Here is a 16979-nt window from a genome sequence, read left to right as displayed (position 1 = left end):
CTAAGTGTGTAGACATGAGTAAGCTGTGTAGACCAGCACTGGCACATAGTGAATGCTTGTAGTAAGTCTTACCAGTGTTGGTTATTCTTGTTAACGTTATGATTTTGTTCCCACTTCTTTAGTTGTAGGCTTAAACTGTTTATGGTAGTTATTTTTATTATAATTTCTCAAGTTAATATTTTGTAAACTAGTGAAATGTAAGGGCCCAGAAAGAGATTTGTGCTTTTTTAGGAAAAGAAAGTTAAATGTCTGGGAAAAACAAGTTGCTTTAGCACACACGCACACACAAATTAGAGAATTCGAAGTGAGTGAAATAGTTGTAAAACAGTTGAAAAAGTTTAAAAGTTTATGTGGTTACTGTACACAGATTATTTTCCAGATAATCAGAAGAATTCAGGGTGTTGGAGCTTTAGTGAATAGTGAATTCAAAATAGTGAACTATTGTAATTTATAATATTTTTAATTAAAGTGAAACATTTAAGAATGTTTGAATTTTAAATGATTTTATTTTAAAACCAACTTTTTCAATTAACAGATACACTATTGTTCCCTATTACATTAGAAAAATAGGCCCACTAATTAATAGATCAGGCAGAGATAAAAGGCTGAAAGGATCTCATGTAAGGACTGTGCACGTAATTATGTTTAAATGACTTAAGTGTTAAAACAATGCATAGGAAGCGTAGCAGTCGTTAAAGTACTCTACTGGTGTAACATAAAGAGAAGCGATAGTCATGCAGCACTATGTTATCTCTTTGAAGTGTGGACAGAAGACTCCTGCAGGAACGATGGTGAGACTCTTTCACTAAGGGTTCTCAGTTCAGTTCAGTCCCTCTGTTGTGTCCAACTCTTTGCAACCCCATGAACCACAGCACACCAGGCCTCCCTGTCCATCACCAACTCCCGGAGTCCACCCAAACACATGTCCATTTTGTTGGTGATGCCATCCAACTATCTCACCCTCTGTCGTCCCCTTCTCCTCCTGCCCTCAATCTTTCCCAGCATCAGGGTCTTTTCAAATGAGTTAGCTCTTCCCATTACGAGGCCAAAGTATTGGAGTTTCAGCTTTGACATCAGTCCTTCCAGTGAACACCCAGGACTGATCTTTAGGATGGACTAGTTGGATCTCCTTGCAGTCCAAGGGACTCTCAAGAGTCTTCGCCAACACCACAGTTCAAAAGTATCAATTCTTAGGCACTCAGCTTTCTTTATAGTCCAACTCTCACATCCATACATGACCACTGGAAAAACCATAGCCTTGACTGGATGGACCTTTGTTGGCAAAGTAATGTCTCTGCTTTTCAATATGCTCTCTAGGTTGGTCATAACTTTCCTTCCAAGGAGCAAGCGTCTTTTAATTTCATGGCTGCAGTCACCATCTGCAGTGATTTTGGAGCTCCCAAAAAAGAAAGTCAGCCACTGTTTCCACTGTTTCCCCATCTATTTGCCATGAAGTGATGGGACCGGATGCCACGATCTTAGTTTTCTGAATGCTGAGCTTTAAGCCAACTTTTTCACTCTCCTCTTTCACTTTCATTAAGAGGCTCTTTAGTTCTTCTTCACTTTCTGCCATAAGGGTGGTGTCATCTGCATATCTGAGGTTATTGATATTTCTCCTGGCAATCTTGATTCCAGCTTGTGCTTCCTCCAGCCCAGGGTTTCTCATGATGTACTCTGCATGTAAGTTAAATAAGCAGGGTGACAATATGCAGCCTTGACGTACTCCTTTTCCTACTTGGAACCAGTCTGTTGTTCCATGTCCAGTTCTTACTGTTGCTTCCTGACCTGTATACAGGTTTCTCAAGAGGCAGGTCAGGTGGTCTGGTATTCCCGTTTCTTGAAGAATTTTCCACAGTTTATTGTGATCCACACAGTCAAAGACTTTGGTATAGTCAATAAAGCAGAAATAGATGTTTTTCTGGAACTCTCTTGCTTTTTCAATGATCCAGCGGATGTTGGCAATTTGAACACTGGTTCTTCTGCCTTTTCTAAATTCAGCTTGAACATCTGGAAGTTCATGGTTCACATATTGTTGAAGCCTGGCTTGGAGAATTTTGAGCATTACTTTACTATTGTGTGAGATGAGTGCAAATGTTTGAGCATTCTTTGGCATTGCCTTTCTTTGGGATAGGAATGAAAACTGACCTTTTCCAGTCTTGTGACCACTGCTGAGTTTTCCAAATTTGCTGGCATATTGAGTGCAGCACTTTCACAGCATCATCTTTCAGGATTTGAAATAGCTCAACTGGAATTCCATTACATCCACTAGCTTTGTTCTTAGTGATGCTTCCTAAGGCCCACCTGACTTCACATTCCAGGATTTCTGGCTCTAGGTGAGTGTGAGTGATCACATCTTCGTTATTATCGGGGTCGTGAAGATCTTTTTTGTCCAGTTCTTCTGTGTATTCTTGACCCCTCTTCTTAATATCTTCTGCTTCTGTTAGGTCCGTACCGTTTCTGTCCTTTATTGAGCCCATCTTTGCATGAAATGTTCCCCTGATAGCTCTAATTTTCGTGATGAGATCTCTAGTCTTTCCCATTCTGTTGTTTTCCTCTATTTCTTTGCACTGATCGCTGAGGAAGGCTTTCTTATCTCTCCTTGGTATTCTTTGGAACTCTGCATTCAAATGAGTATATCTTTCCTTTTCTCCTTTGCTTTTCGCTTCCCATCTTTTCACAGTTATTTGTAAGGCCTCCTCAGACAGCCATTTTGCTTTTTTGCATTTCTTTTTCTTGGGGATGGTCTTGATTCCTGTGTCCTGTACAATGTCATGAACCTCCGTCCATAGTTCATCAAGCACTCATTGTCTATCAGATCTAGTCCCTTAAATCTATTTCTCACTTCCACTGTGTAGTCATAAGGGATTTGGCTTAGGTCATACCTGAATGGTCTAGTGGTTTTCCCCACTTTCTTCAGTTTCAGTCTGAATTTGGCAATAAAGAGCTCATGATCTGAGCCACAGTCCGCTCCCAGTCTTGTTTTTGCTGACTGTATAGAGCTTCTCCATCTTTGACTGCAAAGGATATAATCAGTCTGATTTCGATGTTGACCAGCTGGTGATATCCGTATGTAGAGTCTTCTCTGTGTGTGTTGTTGGAAGAGGTGTTTGCTATGACCAATGCATTCTCTTGGCAGAACTCTGTTAGTCTTTGCCCTGCTTCATTCTGTACTCCAAGGCCAAACTTGAAGGTATTCTTGGTATTTCTTGACTTCCTACTTTGCATTCCAGTCCCCTATAATGAAAAGGACATCTTTTTTGGGTGTTAGTTCTAAAAGGTCTTGTAGGTCTTCATAGAACCATTCAACTTCAGCTTCTTCAGCATTACTGGTTGAGGCATAGACTTGGATTACCGTGATACTGAATGATTTGCGTTGGAAACAGAGATCATTCTGTTGTTTTTGAGATTGAATCCAAGTACTGATTTCGGACTCTTTTGTTGACCATGATGGCTATTCCATTTCTTCTAAGGGATTGCTGCCCACAGTAGTAGATATAATGGTCATTTGAGTTAAATTCACCCATTCCAGTCCATCTTAGTTTGCTGATTCCTAGAATGTCAATGTTCATTCTTACCGTCTCCTGTTTTCCCACTTTCAATTTGCCTTGATTCATGGACCTAACATTCCAGGTTCCTATGCAATATTTCTCTTTACAGCATCAGACCTTGCTTCTATCACCAGTCACATCCACAACTGGGTGTTGTTTTTGCTTTTCTCCATCCCTTCATTCTTTCTGGAGTTATTTCTCCACTGATCTGCAGTAGCATATTGGGCACCTACCGACCTGGGGAGTTCATCTTTCATTGTCCTGTCTTTTTGCCTTTTCATACTGTTCTCAAGGCAAGAATACTGAAGTGTTTTGCCATTCCCTTCTCCAGTGGCCCACATTCCATCAGACCTCTCCACCATGACCCGTCAGTCTTGGGCGGCCCCACACAGCATGACTTAGTTTCATTGAGTTAGACAAGGCTGTGGTCCATGTGATCAGCTTGGCTAGTTGTCTGTGATTGTGGTTTCAGTCTGTCTGTCCTCTGATGCCCTCTCTCAGAGCCTGCCGTCTTACTTGGGTTTCTCTCACCTTGGACGTGGGGTAGCTCCTTTAGGCCGCGCTCGTGCGCCATCGCAGCCACCACCTAAGGGATGTAGTAACTGAGAACACCTGAACCACTCAGTTTCCGCTCTTCCCTTTCCTCTTCTCTGCAACAGGGACCGGGTCGTAGCAGTTTTCGTGCAGGGTCCTGCGTGGCAGTTCAAAGGTTGGCCGTGGCTTTTGCCTGATGGATCACCAGTTGACATATTTGCTAAAAGTAAGATTCTCTTTATTTTTATTGCTTATCTAATGTAGAAATGTTTTTGCTTTATTAAAGAGAAAGAGTCATCTATGGCTCTGCACATGTGATGTGTATATCAAAGGATTCTTACTAAGTACCATATATTTTTATTTTTAAACACCTGTGAAATATTTTTAAGTGTTTTTTGGAATATTAATATTTTCTATGTATTTATATCTAAAAGTGAATCATTGCCTATGTTTTAATGTTAGTAATTAATTGGTAGGTTGCTTAGAAATCATTAATCTTGTTGCATGTACAGACATGTAAAATTGATTGCCAGTCTTTAAACAGGCTGACTTTTGTGGAACTAACAGCGCCACTTGACTGTTGCCCGCCGTTCTCACTGTCTGAGACGATTGCAGCGGAATCGGCCTTTTTCTGTTGGTTCAGGTTGTAGCCAATTACTCTCTCCTTTAGGGATCCCCTCCTCTGACCGTCCTGGAAGTAACCATTACTTTCTCCTGGTGATTTCATGGTAACATTCATTGCTTGACTTGACCTCATTTTTTCTTTTTTTTTTTGACCTGATTTTTATATCTGTATTGTAAGTCCTCCCTGGCTTATTGCCAGTTCCAGGATGTGAGGGGTATCATTTGACTCATTGACTCTCATGTCACCAGCACAGAAAAGAGCATGGCATTGGGAAGCATTTTGTAGACACCTCTTAAAGGTGTAAATTTCGTGTATCATATCTTGCATTGATCATATTTTGGCATTATTAATGCACCAACAGTAGAAGAATGAAAGTCTGACTGAACAGCAGTTCCATGAACTGTAGCCTGTCTGTTTTTTCTGTCCGTGGAATTCTTCAGGCAGAGTACTGGAGTGGGTTGCCAGTTTCTTCTCCAGGGGATCTTCCTGACGCAGGGGTTGAACCTGGGTCTCCTGCGTTGCAGGCAGATTCTTTACCATTTGAGTCACCAGGGAAGCCCTTTTAATTATTATTTGAGTACCCAGTGAAGTTAGTATCAGTAATAAAATCATGTTTTAAAAAGCATCCTCATGAAACAAGTATGTTTGTTAGAAATAACAACTTTAGTTGTTTTGAATGTAGATTGTGCTACTGTGAAATCCAGCTGTTTGTTGTTTTAAATAAAGCAGTTTAGTTTTTGTCAGTGGTGCCACCATTCTTTTAGGCTGAAAATTACCCAAGCTTGAAAGCTTTTTAATCATTATTCTCCTCCCTTCATTCAGTTTTAAAAATGAATGCTAATATGATGATAGTTTTTTGTGTTATTTCCAAAACCTGAGTAATGCACAGATTTGATAAATAGAAGTCAAAGATACAGGGAGAGTGGGAATTTTTAATGAAAGCAAAATGTCACTGAACACTAATTTTGTTGTGTTTTACTTACTTGCTTGCCTTGTTGAATAGTACTGTAATAAAAAATGATTAGAATGTCTTGAAGGTAAAAATATTCTCCAAATTTCATTAAGAATATAACTTTTAATTGTGGTTTTGTTCAGATCATTAGTCTTCAGAAATTTAGATAAGGACTTAGAGATTTTTTTTTTAAGTTAACAATAATGATTTTCTTCCATGAATTACTTTCTCTTAAACCTTCCTTCTTTACTTAACCAGCATTTAAAATGAAAGTACTCTTGCCCTTCTATCTAAAACACATGGAAAGAAGCCCTTTCCTCTTCACCCCCGTTTTCTTCTAGCTTCCTCTCCTTTCCCTCCACAGCCAAGCCTTTGAAAGCCTTGTCTGGCTCTCTGTTTGATCTCAGGCAGCTGTGGTGGTACTCGCCTGCTCACCCACTGAACTGCTCCCACAGGGATCCAGATATTGGCTACTTTTGGTCTCCTTATCAGATTACTCTTGATCCATTTCCTCACCTCAGAATGTCCTTTTCTGAGGGCTTGTTGCTTTGACTCAGACTCTAGCTGTTTTTCCTCTGGCTTTCAGTGCCAGCAGTGGCATTTCTGTGTTCCCGCTTCTCTTCTGCCTTAAGTATGGACACTCACTCGAGGAGATCTGGTGGCTTCCCGGCATCTCTGTCCTTAGTTCTGAGTTACGTCTCTGGCTGGTGTTCTGGGCCTCCCTGTCTACTGATGACCAGGGGGCTCCTGTGAGGTCCCACTGGTGCATTGGACTCTGCCTGTTCCGAGTGGAGTCTGTTGTCTTACGTTCTCCATCATCCCCAGACTGTTCTTCTCCTCAGTGTTTTAGTAATTTGCATAAGCCAGAAATTTAGAAATACATTATCTCTTAGCTTTTAGCTGGTCTCCTTGTTGTAAATTAACTCTTGACTATTCTAGCTTCTCACCTTTCCCGCATAACCTATATGGAAAATGATAATATCTGTATAGCATAGGGGTAAACTGAGGTAAAAAAATGTATTTTCTTCATGCTGCATAATAAATTACAGAGGTTTAGAGAAGATCTTAAACTCTATAAAATTGCCAAATAAAATCTTTTCAAAATTATGAGAAATTTGAGCTTGATACTGATTTTTAAAAATACTATTTTTTATGCTTCAAGTGGTTACATGCATTTGTTGACCAAGATTTTTAAATGACAATTTCTTCAAATTTTTTGTTATCATTGAGAAAATTTTCTGATTTAATAATCTTCTCTATTATGCTGCCCCTTTGTCATTTTACATGCCATCATCTATCCACCAAAATGCTATTTAAGAGCACCTTTTCTGTTTCCTTTGTTTCTGCAAAAAATGTATTGACAACAATCATGCAGTAGAAAATGAACAACAAATTTGTAAAATTTTGCTTTAGTACTCCCAGATAACTGCCTTCTTATAAAAGAAACTTATTTCTTCTATTTTTGGTGAGGCTTAAAAACCAAGTCTTTTTCTGAGTAAGAAAGATATTTTATGGTGATGTCTTGGTTTAAGTTTGCTTGCCACCATTGCTTCATGCTGTTAAGATACTTTGTGTAATGAAAGAAACTGTTTCCTCCTTTTGTGACTTAAACTTTTTGAACTCTGATATTCAGATTTAATTTAAAAATTGTGTATTCTGTTGAAAAATAAATGCTATGTAAACTAAATCTATTGAAATTAGTAAAGGGGATTATTGGCCCTTGTGACTTTAGATAAGTCATTTTAAAAATTATAACTCATGTATTTTTAAGAACAATTTAAAATAAATAATGAGAAGATCAGAAAAGAGAAACATGTAATGAGCAGAGAGTACTGAACAATGACTTCATTTGATTTAAAAATTTAAAGAAACAAATATTTTTTACATATATAATAAGTATTTTGAAAATGGCTTTTCTGAATCCATAACATACAGCCCCTTTAATGAACTGGTTTAAATTGGTTAATTTGAATTAAATTCAAAATACATAATATACTCAGTGAGGAGACCTTTATTTATAAAACTAGATACTTTAGCAATAATGTTTATGTGTTTTTTTTGACCATTAGAGGGTCACAAGTGGTTTATTTTGTATTTTAATCAAGACTTAGACCTTGATTAATTGTTAACATCAAAAGCCAGTAAGCTTGCAAGTGATATGGATCAAGCAGTCTGTAAAGTAGCTATTAAAAACAATTAACAGTCAATCATTTTCTCTTTAGAAACTCCTAATACTAGATCATAATGGTGATAGTAATGTTTATATCTTGAATGTTGGAAGAAAAAGTAAACAATGGAAAGAAAAGCAAAACGTCTTCCATGTGCACAAGTAAAACTAACACTCCACTGATGATAAACTGATTGCACATGCAGTGATAAACTGCCGAGGGTGGTCCAACCAGATAGACGATCAAGGAGGAAGATTCAGTCAGTGTTTTGTGGTCACCTGTCAACCTTGGCAGCATACACTTGTTGGGAAGTTTTGTCCTAGAGTCTCTAATCTCCCCAACACCTAGAGATAATCTTTTCAAAGTGAAAATCAGATAATTTCACCTTCTTGCTTCAAACTACCCAGTGGTTTATTACCACATTTGAAATAAATTTCAGAATTTTTTTTTTTTGACCATGGCTGAGTAGGATCTACACGTAGGACATTGCCTACAGAGAGTTGTTCTTGGGTGGGTATTCTGAGCTTGCTTCTGTTGCAGGGCCTTTGTACCAACCGTTCCTTCTGCCTGAAATCCTGTTTTTCAGGATCTTTGCTAACCTCTTTTTATATCAAGTAAATATCTATTTCCAGGTCACTTTCTCTAGAGACCTTCCAGTTCTTTCTTCTTCCTTTTTCATCATTTCTTGCCATATCCCATTTGTTCTATCACTTGCTAATTACTTCTTGAATCTTTCCTGTCATATGTGTATCTTCTCCCCAGTAGAGCAGATCTGTCTGTCTCTTCTCTAGGTTTTATACCGTATCATTGGTCTTTGCTAAACACTTTGCAGAGTGAGTCGTCATGTCTCTTAGGCAACCATCCAAGCTCCTTAATGTGACCGTTAGGACCAACATTGCTCTGAACCTCTGTGGTCTTATCCTTCATCAATTTCCTGTGTTACTTTGCATGATGCAACTTTGTTAAATTTCTATAGTTTCTAAACTGAACTCTCTGAACATGCTCTTTTGTTAACTGGATCACTTTTGCTCTGTGTTTGCCTAATTCTTATGCCACCCTACCTATCCAAGCCTTTTCTGAATCCCATAATCTGGGTAAACTACTCTGGTGTTTCTGTGATATTCTACTACCTTTATCTTTCTGTATGTGCGATGGTGTTCTCTTATTATCCTTCACTGGATCGTACACGTTTTATTTTACCTCATTCTTCATTGCAGTCCCCAGTGGCTGGTGTGTATAAGCCTCAGTAAATTTTTGTTGAATTAAATGTTTTGGGAGATACTACAGTGCTTAGCCTCTATTTCAGAGATCACTTAGGTTGTAATGCAGCTTTGTTGGTAGAAGAATTGGTTAATGTCTGTGGTTGGTATTTTATTCCTTTATAAAATATTTTTATAATGTTGATTGCAGTTTGAATAAAGAACATTATTTCTCCTACTTCTAGTTAAAGCCTTCCATCTCAAATATGATGAAGTTCGTCTGGACCCAAACGTTCAGAAATGGGATGTAACAGTATTAGAACTCAGCTATCACAAACGTCATCTGGACAGACCAGTTTTCTTACGATTCTGGGAAACATTGGATAGGTAATCATAATCCTAAAATGCACTTACTTCTGCTTTATTGCAGTAGTTTTCCTGTCTTCTCAGTTGCATTTTAAGTTCCTTAGAGTTGTGAACCATACCCCTCAGCTCCCCTTTCAAACATTGCCTAATTTGATGTTGATCTAAAATAGGTAATTAGCAAAGTATCTTTGTTGTATTGACTTTGGAAACAAAGGGAGAAAGGGCTTAAAGCTTAGTAGAGAGAAAACTAAACCTGAGTTCAAAGACTCAGATTTGGTCTTGGTTTTGCAATTTGACTCTAATGAACCCTGTGGCTTTTCTGAACCTTGTTTTCTGTCTACCCAAGGAACTGGCTTTAAGCAGTCCCTTCATTTTTTGACAGCACCTTTTGAAAGATTTCTGACTCTACTTGAGGTATGGGTAGCTGGTAGCTCATGAAAGGAATTTGGTTTTTGAATTTATCTTAATCACTGGTATAAATTGTTTTTTTCTAAAGCCCTTTACAGTAGTATCAGTTTTATAATTGGAAAGTAAGGACAGCGTATGATCACAGTACCATTGAACCTGTTCTCGTTTGAGGTGCTTTTTAAAGCCTGTAACTTTCTTGATCTCTCACCAAATATTATGTGTTTCCTCAGAGTCAGAGATGATTGAGATAACCCAGTGATTGTAGTTGATAATATATTAAAGAGAGTCATTTATTATCCTAGCCAGAAGCTCTTACATTGTAGAAATTAATAAGATGAATGGTTTTTCTGGCTTCAGAAATCTTTATATTCCCAAAGGTTATTGTATCTACTTTTTAGAAGCAAAACATCCTGTTCCACTGTTGATTTTAATCTTTAATAATACCAACTATTTTTTCAGGTAGTATTGTAAAAATTCTAAAACTCCTATAGTCATTATGACCTATTATAATACTGTTTTCAGGTACATGGTAAAGCACAAATCCCACTTGAGGTTCTGAGTTAGCACTTGTTTCCTGGAAATCTGAATTAAGACGATAACACCGCGGATACGCCGTGATGCACCATGCTCTAAAGACTGGGACTGAAGCTTTATGAATTTATCAAGAACTTAAAAATGAAGACGGTCACGGATCGATCTTTTATAAAACCTTATTTGATGATTTATGCTTCAAAGGGATGATGCCTGTCATCCATATAAGCAAACTTTTTGGCTTACAACTATTTTTTTAATATTAGTCTTCTAGTCTGTAATGGAAATTGTATATTTTGATAGAAGTTTTTTCTCCATTGGTTACATTAGCATCACTTAAAATTTGTTTCTCTAGGAAATAAATACAGGTTACAAATGTGTGTATATGTAGAGGTTATAAGGCTCTCTAAGCCATCTTGCTTCTGATTTTTCATTGCTCTTTAATTCCTTTTATTGAAAATACTATGTTATGAATGGTATTAAAATTTAGTCTCTGAAACGTCAAAAACCAAGCAAAGGGATGTGACTATTTTGAATGAATCAAAATGTCAGCCTGTATGTGTACTATACTTTCTCTTTATTTAAAAAGGAATAATGAAAAATCAAGAAGAATTCTTCAGCTTTGGTTGAACTGTTCAGTTTTTCAAGACTTCTTTACTTATAATGAATACATTTAATGAATGTACATTCTTCTCACTGACTTTGGTAATTTTAAAACTTAGAGTGATATGTTTCTATCTGTGATATCTTTCCACTTGAAAAATCTCAAAACACAGATTAAAAATCTAATAGGCTATAATACTTTTTATTTTGGGAGCCAGAATATGATTCGGGGGAAAGAAATGTATACGTCCTTCTGCAGTGTAACTTTATCTTTTCTCATAAGTCCACCTTCCAATTCTTCCTTTATATGGTATAGGATTTTGAGTCTTCTATTTCTAGGCATGTTCTTATCTTCCATTATCTTTAATATTGATAACTCTCCCAGACACCAAAGAACATATTTGCTTAATTAAGTGTCTGAACAGAAACAAGATGAAAACACTGGTATTTTTATGTGCGTATTCGATATCGTATAAAATATAAAACCTATATTTTAACTTAGTAAAATATTTTACTACTTCTGTACTTTAGACAGAGTGTTGCCTCCAAGGTACAATGAATGAGCATTTTTCTTGAGTCTTGATCCATCTTTTATTCCTTAAAAAGCAACTTGGACCCTTTACTCCCCTAAAGAGGTTTTACCACTAGAATTGTTGCTGATCATTCATCTTATGCCATTCCCATCCTCCCCCTCCCCCCACATTTAGCTCCTTTCTGGGTTAAGCTGACATTACCTAGCCTCATTTTGAAATTTAATGCTGTCATAAAAATGAGAAGCACTTATTATTTATTTTTTAAGTAACCACAAAAGTCCATGTCAGTAATGAATAGAAAAAGTATTTATTCATATGGAATTTACTAGGTTCTTCAGGAAAAAAGCAGTCAGCATTTTAAATTATTAGGATTTAGGATATGTGTAAGATTTGAACAGATTGTGCCCCGCCCCCCCTTCTTACCTTCTCTGCATCCTTTCTTCTTGAAAAGAAAACTGAAATTTGTTCACATTAGAATTTCTCAGTATATAAATCTGTTTTCAAAATAAATTATGTATTGTATGAACTTTCTCCATGATGAAATAGTCAAGGACTAGAATCTGTAATATTTTAATGTAAGATTACTTGTTAAGACTACTACAAGTGGACATGAGCTACCTTTCTATAAAGATTTTTAGTATTTATACTTATGTATGAAATTTACAGAGTGTGGTTATAACTCAGAACATCTACTTTCAATAGGGTTTATTTTTCTATCTTGAATTTGCCTTACATGTATTCAAAGGCTCTGGAAATAACATTAGGAAAAGTACAAATATGCTATGAATTTCATGTATCTTAAAATCAGACCCTTAATACATAGTTAATTTCTTTTCCTTTTTTAAAAATTCATTCCCTTATCTAGGTCCATGGAATTCATTTTATAGCCATTAATTCTAAGGAAAAAAAAAAACCAAGCTTCTGGCCAATCACTCTTCCTCTCATGACTCCAGGTCCTGGAGCAGAGCCTGTCACGGTGCCTTGCACATACATAGTAGGCATTCAGTAGATGTTCTGTGCATGAATGAGTGATGGAGTTTCAGTATAACTGGTTTATTACAAAGCATTGACTCTACTTGATCTTGGAGCTTAAAAATATAGAATCACAATGAATGAAGAGTCCTATGCACATATTTTGATGCAAATGAAATACACATTAGTAAGCTTGATTTATCCACAAGTAACTGGAGACACCCCTGTCTTGTCCCACCAGTAAAAGAAGGCTCCTTTTCTTCATTCGTAGGATACTTTTCTGAGTCAGGCAACAGTCAGAAGCTTGTGGGTTTCCATCAGCAGCCCTCAACTCTGACTGTATACTAGAATCACTTGGGGGCCTTTAAAAAAACTCCATTACCTGAATCCTGTTTCTGATTTTATTTGTCTGGGATGAGACCCATTCATCAGTATTTTTAAAAAGTCCTTCAGGTAATTTTATGTTCAAAAAGGATTGAAAATCACTGGTTAAATATGAAAACAATTAAATATTGTGTCGTCTCCTCCTTTTTTTGTTTTTGTTTTTTTCTTTTGTGGCCACCTTTTTGCACTAGACCATCCCCATTATTGGTGGTATTGGCCTATGGTTCCACATGACAAATTCAAGTCTTATTTATTTAATGTAGGAATATTTTGTTTAATATTTAAATAATGTTTAATATATTTCCTTATAAACTAGTCTTATAGTTCATGATTTGTTTCCCATGTATCCATATCCTTTACTAACTTTTTCTTTCAACAGCAGCATGACAACAGTCCAAAAGAAATAACTGATTCATAATGAGGAAAATTTCATAATTTTTAAGGTAGAAGGAAGTAAAGTATTAATTTCTTATCTGCCATGCAGAATTAGACAAATAGAGTCTGCTTATGAAAGGAAAAAGGCATACTTTTTAATTGGTCTACACAGAAAAGTAAAAGTAAAGTATTCATTTAAATAAGATTCATTATCTAATGAACATTGAAGGAAATATTTTTCCTAAATAAAAAATATTGTGACTCCTAATAAAATTAAAGTGATGACATTGTTCTTTTTTTGGAAGGTGGGGAGGGGGGGTATTTAGTTGCCATATTTCTTACTACATAGCAATTCTATTTTATTGGTATTAATAATAGAAACAGTGATGATAGGGTATACATATGTGGCCAGGAATAAATTGCCACTCTTCCAGATAACTGTTCTATGAGTCTTACTAATTTATAAATTAGTTTATAAAATTTTTTAAGACCAGTGGTATATTTTATATTACAAATGCATTCTTTACAAAAGCTGGTCAAAATTAACCATGAAAAATAATCACATTAACCTTAATATTATATGACTGAGCTTTTATTATTCAGTTGGATTTGATGTGGAACGGACTACTCTAAACATGGTATATTAACTTTAGAAATAAAAAGGGGAGAAATGACTGAGTTTGACTTAAGAATTGGATTAGAAATTTTGAAATGCCACTTGCTATGTGTTCTGGGCAGTTCATTGCCACATTGCCAACTCATTGCCGACTCAAGACCCCAGCACAGTTTCTACGTTAACATGTTGGAATAATTAAGAAAAAAAATTTAAATGTATAATAGATGTATAAAGAATTATATTTAGTAAAGGGATAATAGGTGATAACACTTCCAGGTTATTGGTCTGTTTTTTTTTTTATGTATTATTTTAGGTAGTGTTTATAAGAATATCTTGGGAGTTATAAATGTGTGCCATTTAAGTGAGTAAAGTTAATGAAATAAAACTAGTTTTATTGCCGAAGTTCAAAAAGTGGGGTGATGCTATGTCAAATTTTAGTAAATGACCTACTCTCAGAATTTTGCCATTGAATTCCATTTCTATCCACTTTAAATTTACTAAAAGTTACTTAACCTCCATGTTTGATTATAGTGCTTCATATGTAATGTAGTTGATGTACATGGTGTAGGCACTATAAGTGATTATCCATCAATTTTTTTCTTTCTCAAGCAAAGTGGTTCTTGAATAGAGTTTAAGTCGAAACCTGATAAAGTGTTCTACTCATTCTGATTTAATTTCAGTGAATTTTAAGTCTCAGGTTTAATTGTGAATAAAACGTTTTGTAGGACTTTAATACTACTCATCCCCCAACATGCATGCACACACACACACCCCCACACATACACACACTCTCTCTCTTTCTCTCTCCCCCAACCAAGAAGACAGAAAAATCACATTCAATCAAGAAGACAAAAACTGTAGTGTGGGGTAGGATATAGATGATGAAAGTCTTTAGATAAAATGATTCATGAGATTTTTTTCAGGCATAGTATTCCTCTGCTTGGGAAATAAATGCAATATAAGTTTCCGCTTTGAAAACTTAAGTACATTTATAGTCACCTTTTCTGTTAATAAGTTAAATAATATAGCAACTCATAGTTCTTCATAAAGATAATAATCTATGTGCCTGGCTGAACTTGCAGCTTGGTTATGGTCACGTTTCTTATATCCTTGTTGTAGTAGAATTAAGAGTGTATCTTTATAAGTTACATTATCTTTACAGTTTGAGCATCCCGACTTTTAAAGTTTCAAAGAAACTCTACTCCCACATAATCAAATCATTAGCAGCAGCATCATATCGGTGGGGCCAGTAATGTGTGAATCTTCTGCAGCAGAATGTCTTTAATGAAGAGTTTAATGGGCCATATTCAAACTTAATTTCCATCCAATTCATAAGTGCCCACTAAATATGTATTTTATTCTGCTCCCTGTTCCTTTGAACCTCTGCTCTTGGGTGAGCTTTCACCTAACTAAAATAGATGTAGTATGAGTTGTAAATGTTGAATTTGTTTTAGGGCTCAGAGGTGCTAGTATATAAGTAACGGCATGTTGCCAAATAAGCTTTTTTTCTCTCGTTCTCTAAAACACTTTCCTTTTATATTTAATTGTATAATGATCAGCATTTATGGTTGGTTAGAAAACTTTCCCTGTCAGTTTTCTTAAATGACCACAGAAAAACAGTAAAATTAGCCCTGGCGAAGGCTGTGCTGTTGAGTCTGTCTCATAATTATTTGTAGATCCTTTGGCATAGAATTACTTATAGTTTATAATTCACCCTCATCTAGAGAATGTTGATTTATATCATGAAACTGATATGAATAGGGCTGAGACCATAAGAAACAAGACATGTGACAGATCTATTTATCACATTGGGATATTTTATTGGGCTTCATTTGCCAAAAAAATCCAAGTGGAAGTATATTGGGTCATACAGCATTCACTGTGAAAAAACATGGTAATGTGTGTTCACAGAACTGCCATCATGCAGTTTACAGTGTTAAAGATGAAAGGGTGGTAATAGCATTGATTTTTCTTTTTTAAACTTGTTAGATAACATGAACATGTTTCTCTTTAAAATGGAGTAATGTGAAGGTTTATCAAGTCAGTGTATGTGTAATGGCTGGGGGAGATCAGAGGAACTTGTTCGTGGCTCATTAGTTATTTTAGCCCAGCTGGGCATTACTAATGTTTATGGTGGTTTTGATTTTAAAGAGTTTGCATTCTTAGTTATGCATTTTTACTCCATAATGCACCACTGAGCACAAAAAGAAAGTGTAAAAGAGTTACTGATGATGAAATAAATTGAGGAGCATTAATGTGGTTTAAAGCAAGTTGATGTAGGAATTTGAGGAGAAAAATTATAAGGGAACTCCACCCCATGGAGAAATATAGTAGGAGTTGGGCAACGACGTATCCTGTTTTGGGGTTTCGGTCATATAGTGACTAGGCAGGACTGTGTTATGATACTTTTTCCCCCTCCACTGGCATTTAGCTGCAGGTGGTGGTGGTCACTCACTCAGTCGTTTCTGACTCTTTGCAACCCCATGGACTGTAGCCCCCCAGGCTCCTCTGTCCATGGACTTCTCCAGGCAAGAATACTGGAGTGGAGAGTCATTTCCTTCTCCAGGGAATCTTCCTGACCCAGGAATCGAACCTGCATCTCCCATGTCTCCTGCATTGGCAGGAGGGTTATTTACCAGCGAGCTACCAGGGAAGCCCAGCATGTGTTCACTTTCATAAAAGGTGACTTTTGCGGCTTCCACAGCTTAAACTTTTTATCTCCAATTAGGACTTCAGCTTCATTAACCAAATTTTGACCCAACCTGGTGTATAGAACCTGAATCCTGCTCTAAGTGATCAGTTAACCCCGTGTCACCAGGGTCTGACCCCGGACAGGTATTATCTTTATGGTTCCCACCTGATCCCAGCCTTTCTTCTCCCTGTCCAAGGTTCTGCTGGCTTTTGCACTCCTGACGTTACCTGACCCTGAGTCAGCTTACCACAGAAATGAGCCCCAATAGCCAACCCCTCAGGGAAAAACAAAAGTGTCCTGCTCTGTTTCACAGAGAAAGGCATCTCTTACTCCTGGGTTAAAAGTCAGCAGCAGAGTACAACTAAGAACATTTTCTTTTTTCCACAAGAAATGAAATTTTTAAAAAATGTGTAGCCCTTGAGTGCTTTCATAAGACTGTGAGGTTTATGATCCCGTCAACATTTAGCCAAAAG

The 16979-nt window shown here is 36.6% G+C and overlaps 1 protein-coding gene across 1 annotated transcript in view; it reads left to right on the top strand.

Annotated features, from left to right (window-relative positions):
• Positions 1-14216, top strand: part of CDC73 (cell division cycle 73) — a 98223-nt gene extending 84007 nt beyond the window's left edge. The window contains exons 15-17 of the mRNA XM_043922986.1: positions 4208-4308; positions 9272-9413; positions 10323-14216. Coding sequence (XP_043778921.1) covers positions 4208-4308; positions 9272-9413; positions 10323-10359 — 280 coding nt within the window. The 3' untranslated portion in view covers positions 10360-14216. The remainder of the gene's footprint in view (positions 1-4207; positions 4309-9271; positions 9414-10322) is intronic.
• Positions 14217-16979: the final 2763 nt, after the last annotated feature.

The sequence above is a fragment of the Cervus elaphus genome, chromosome 14 (genome assembly GCF_910594005.1).
Source record: "Cervus elaphus chromosome 14, mCerEla1.1, whole genome shotgun sequence".
Taxonomy (NCBI): domain Eukaryota; kingdom Metazoa; phylum Chordata; class Mammalia; order Artiodactyla; family Cervidae; genus Cervus; species Cervus elaphus.
Note: the sequence above shows the minus strand (reverse complement) of the source record. Positions and strands in the feature narration are given on the sequence as shown.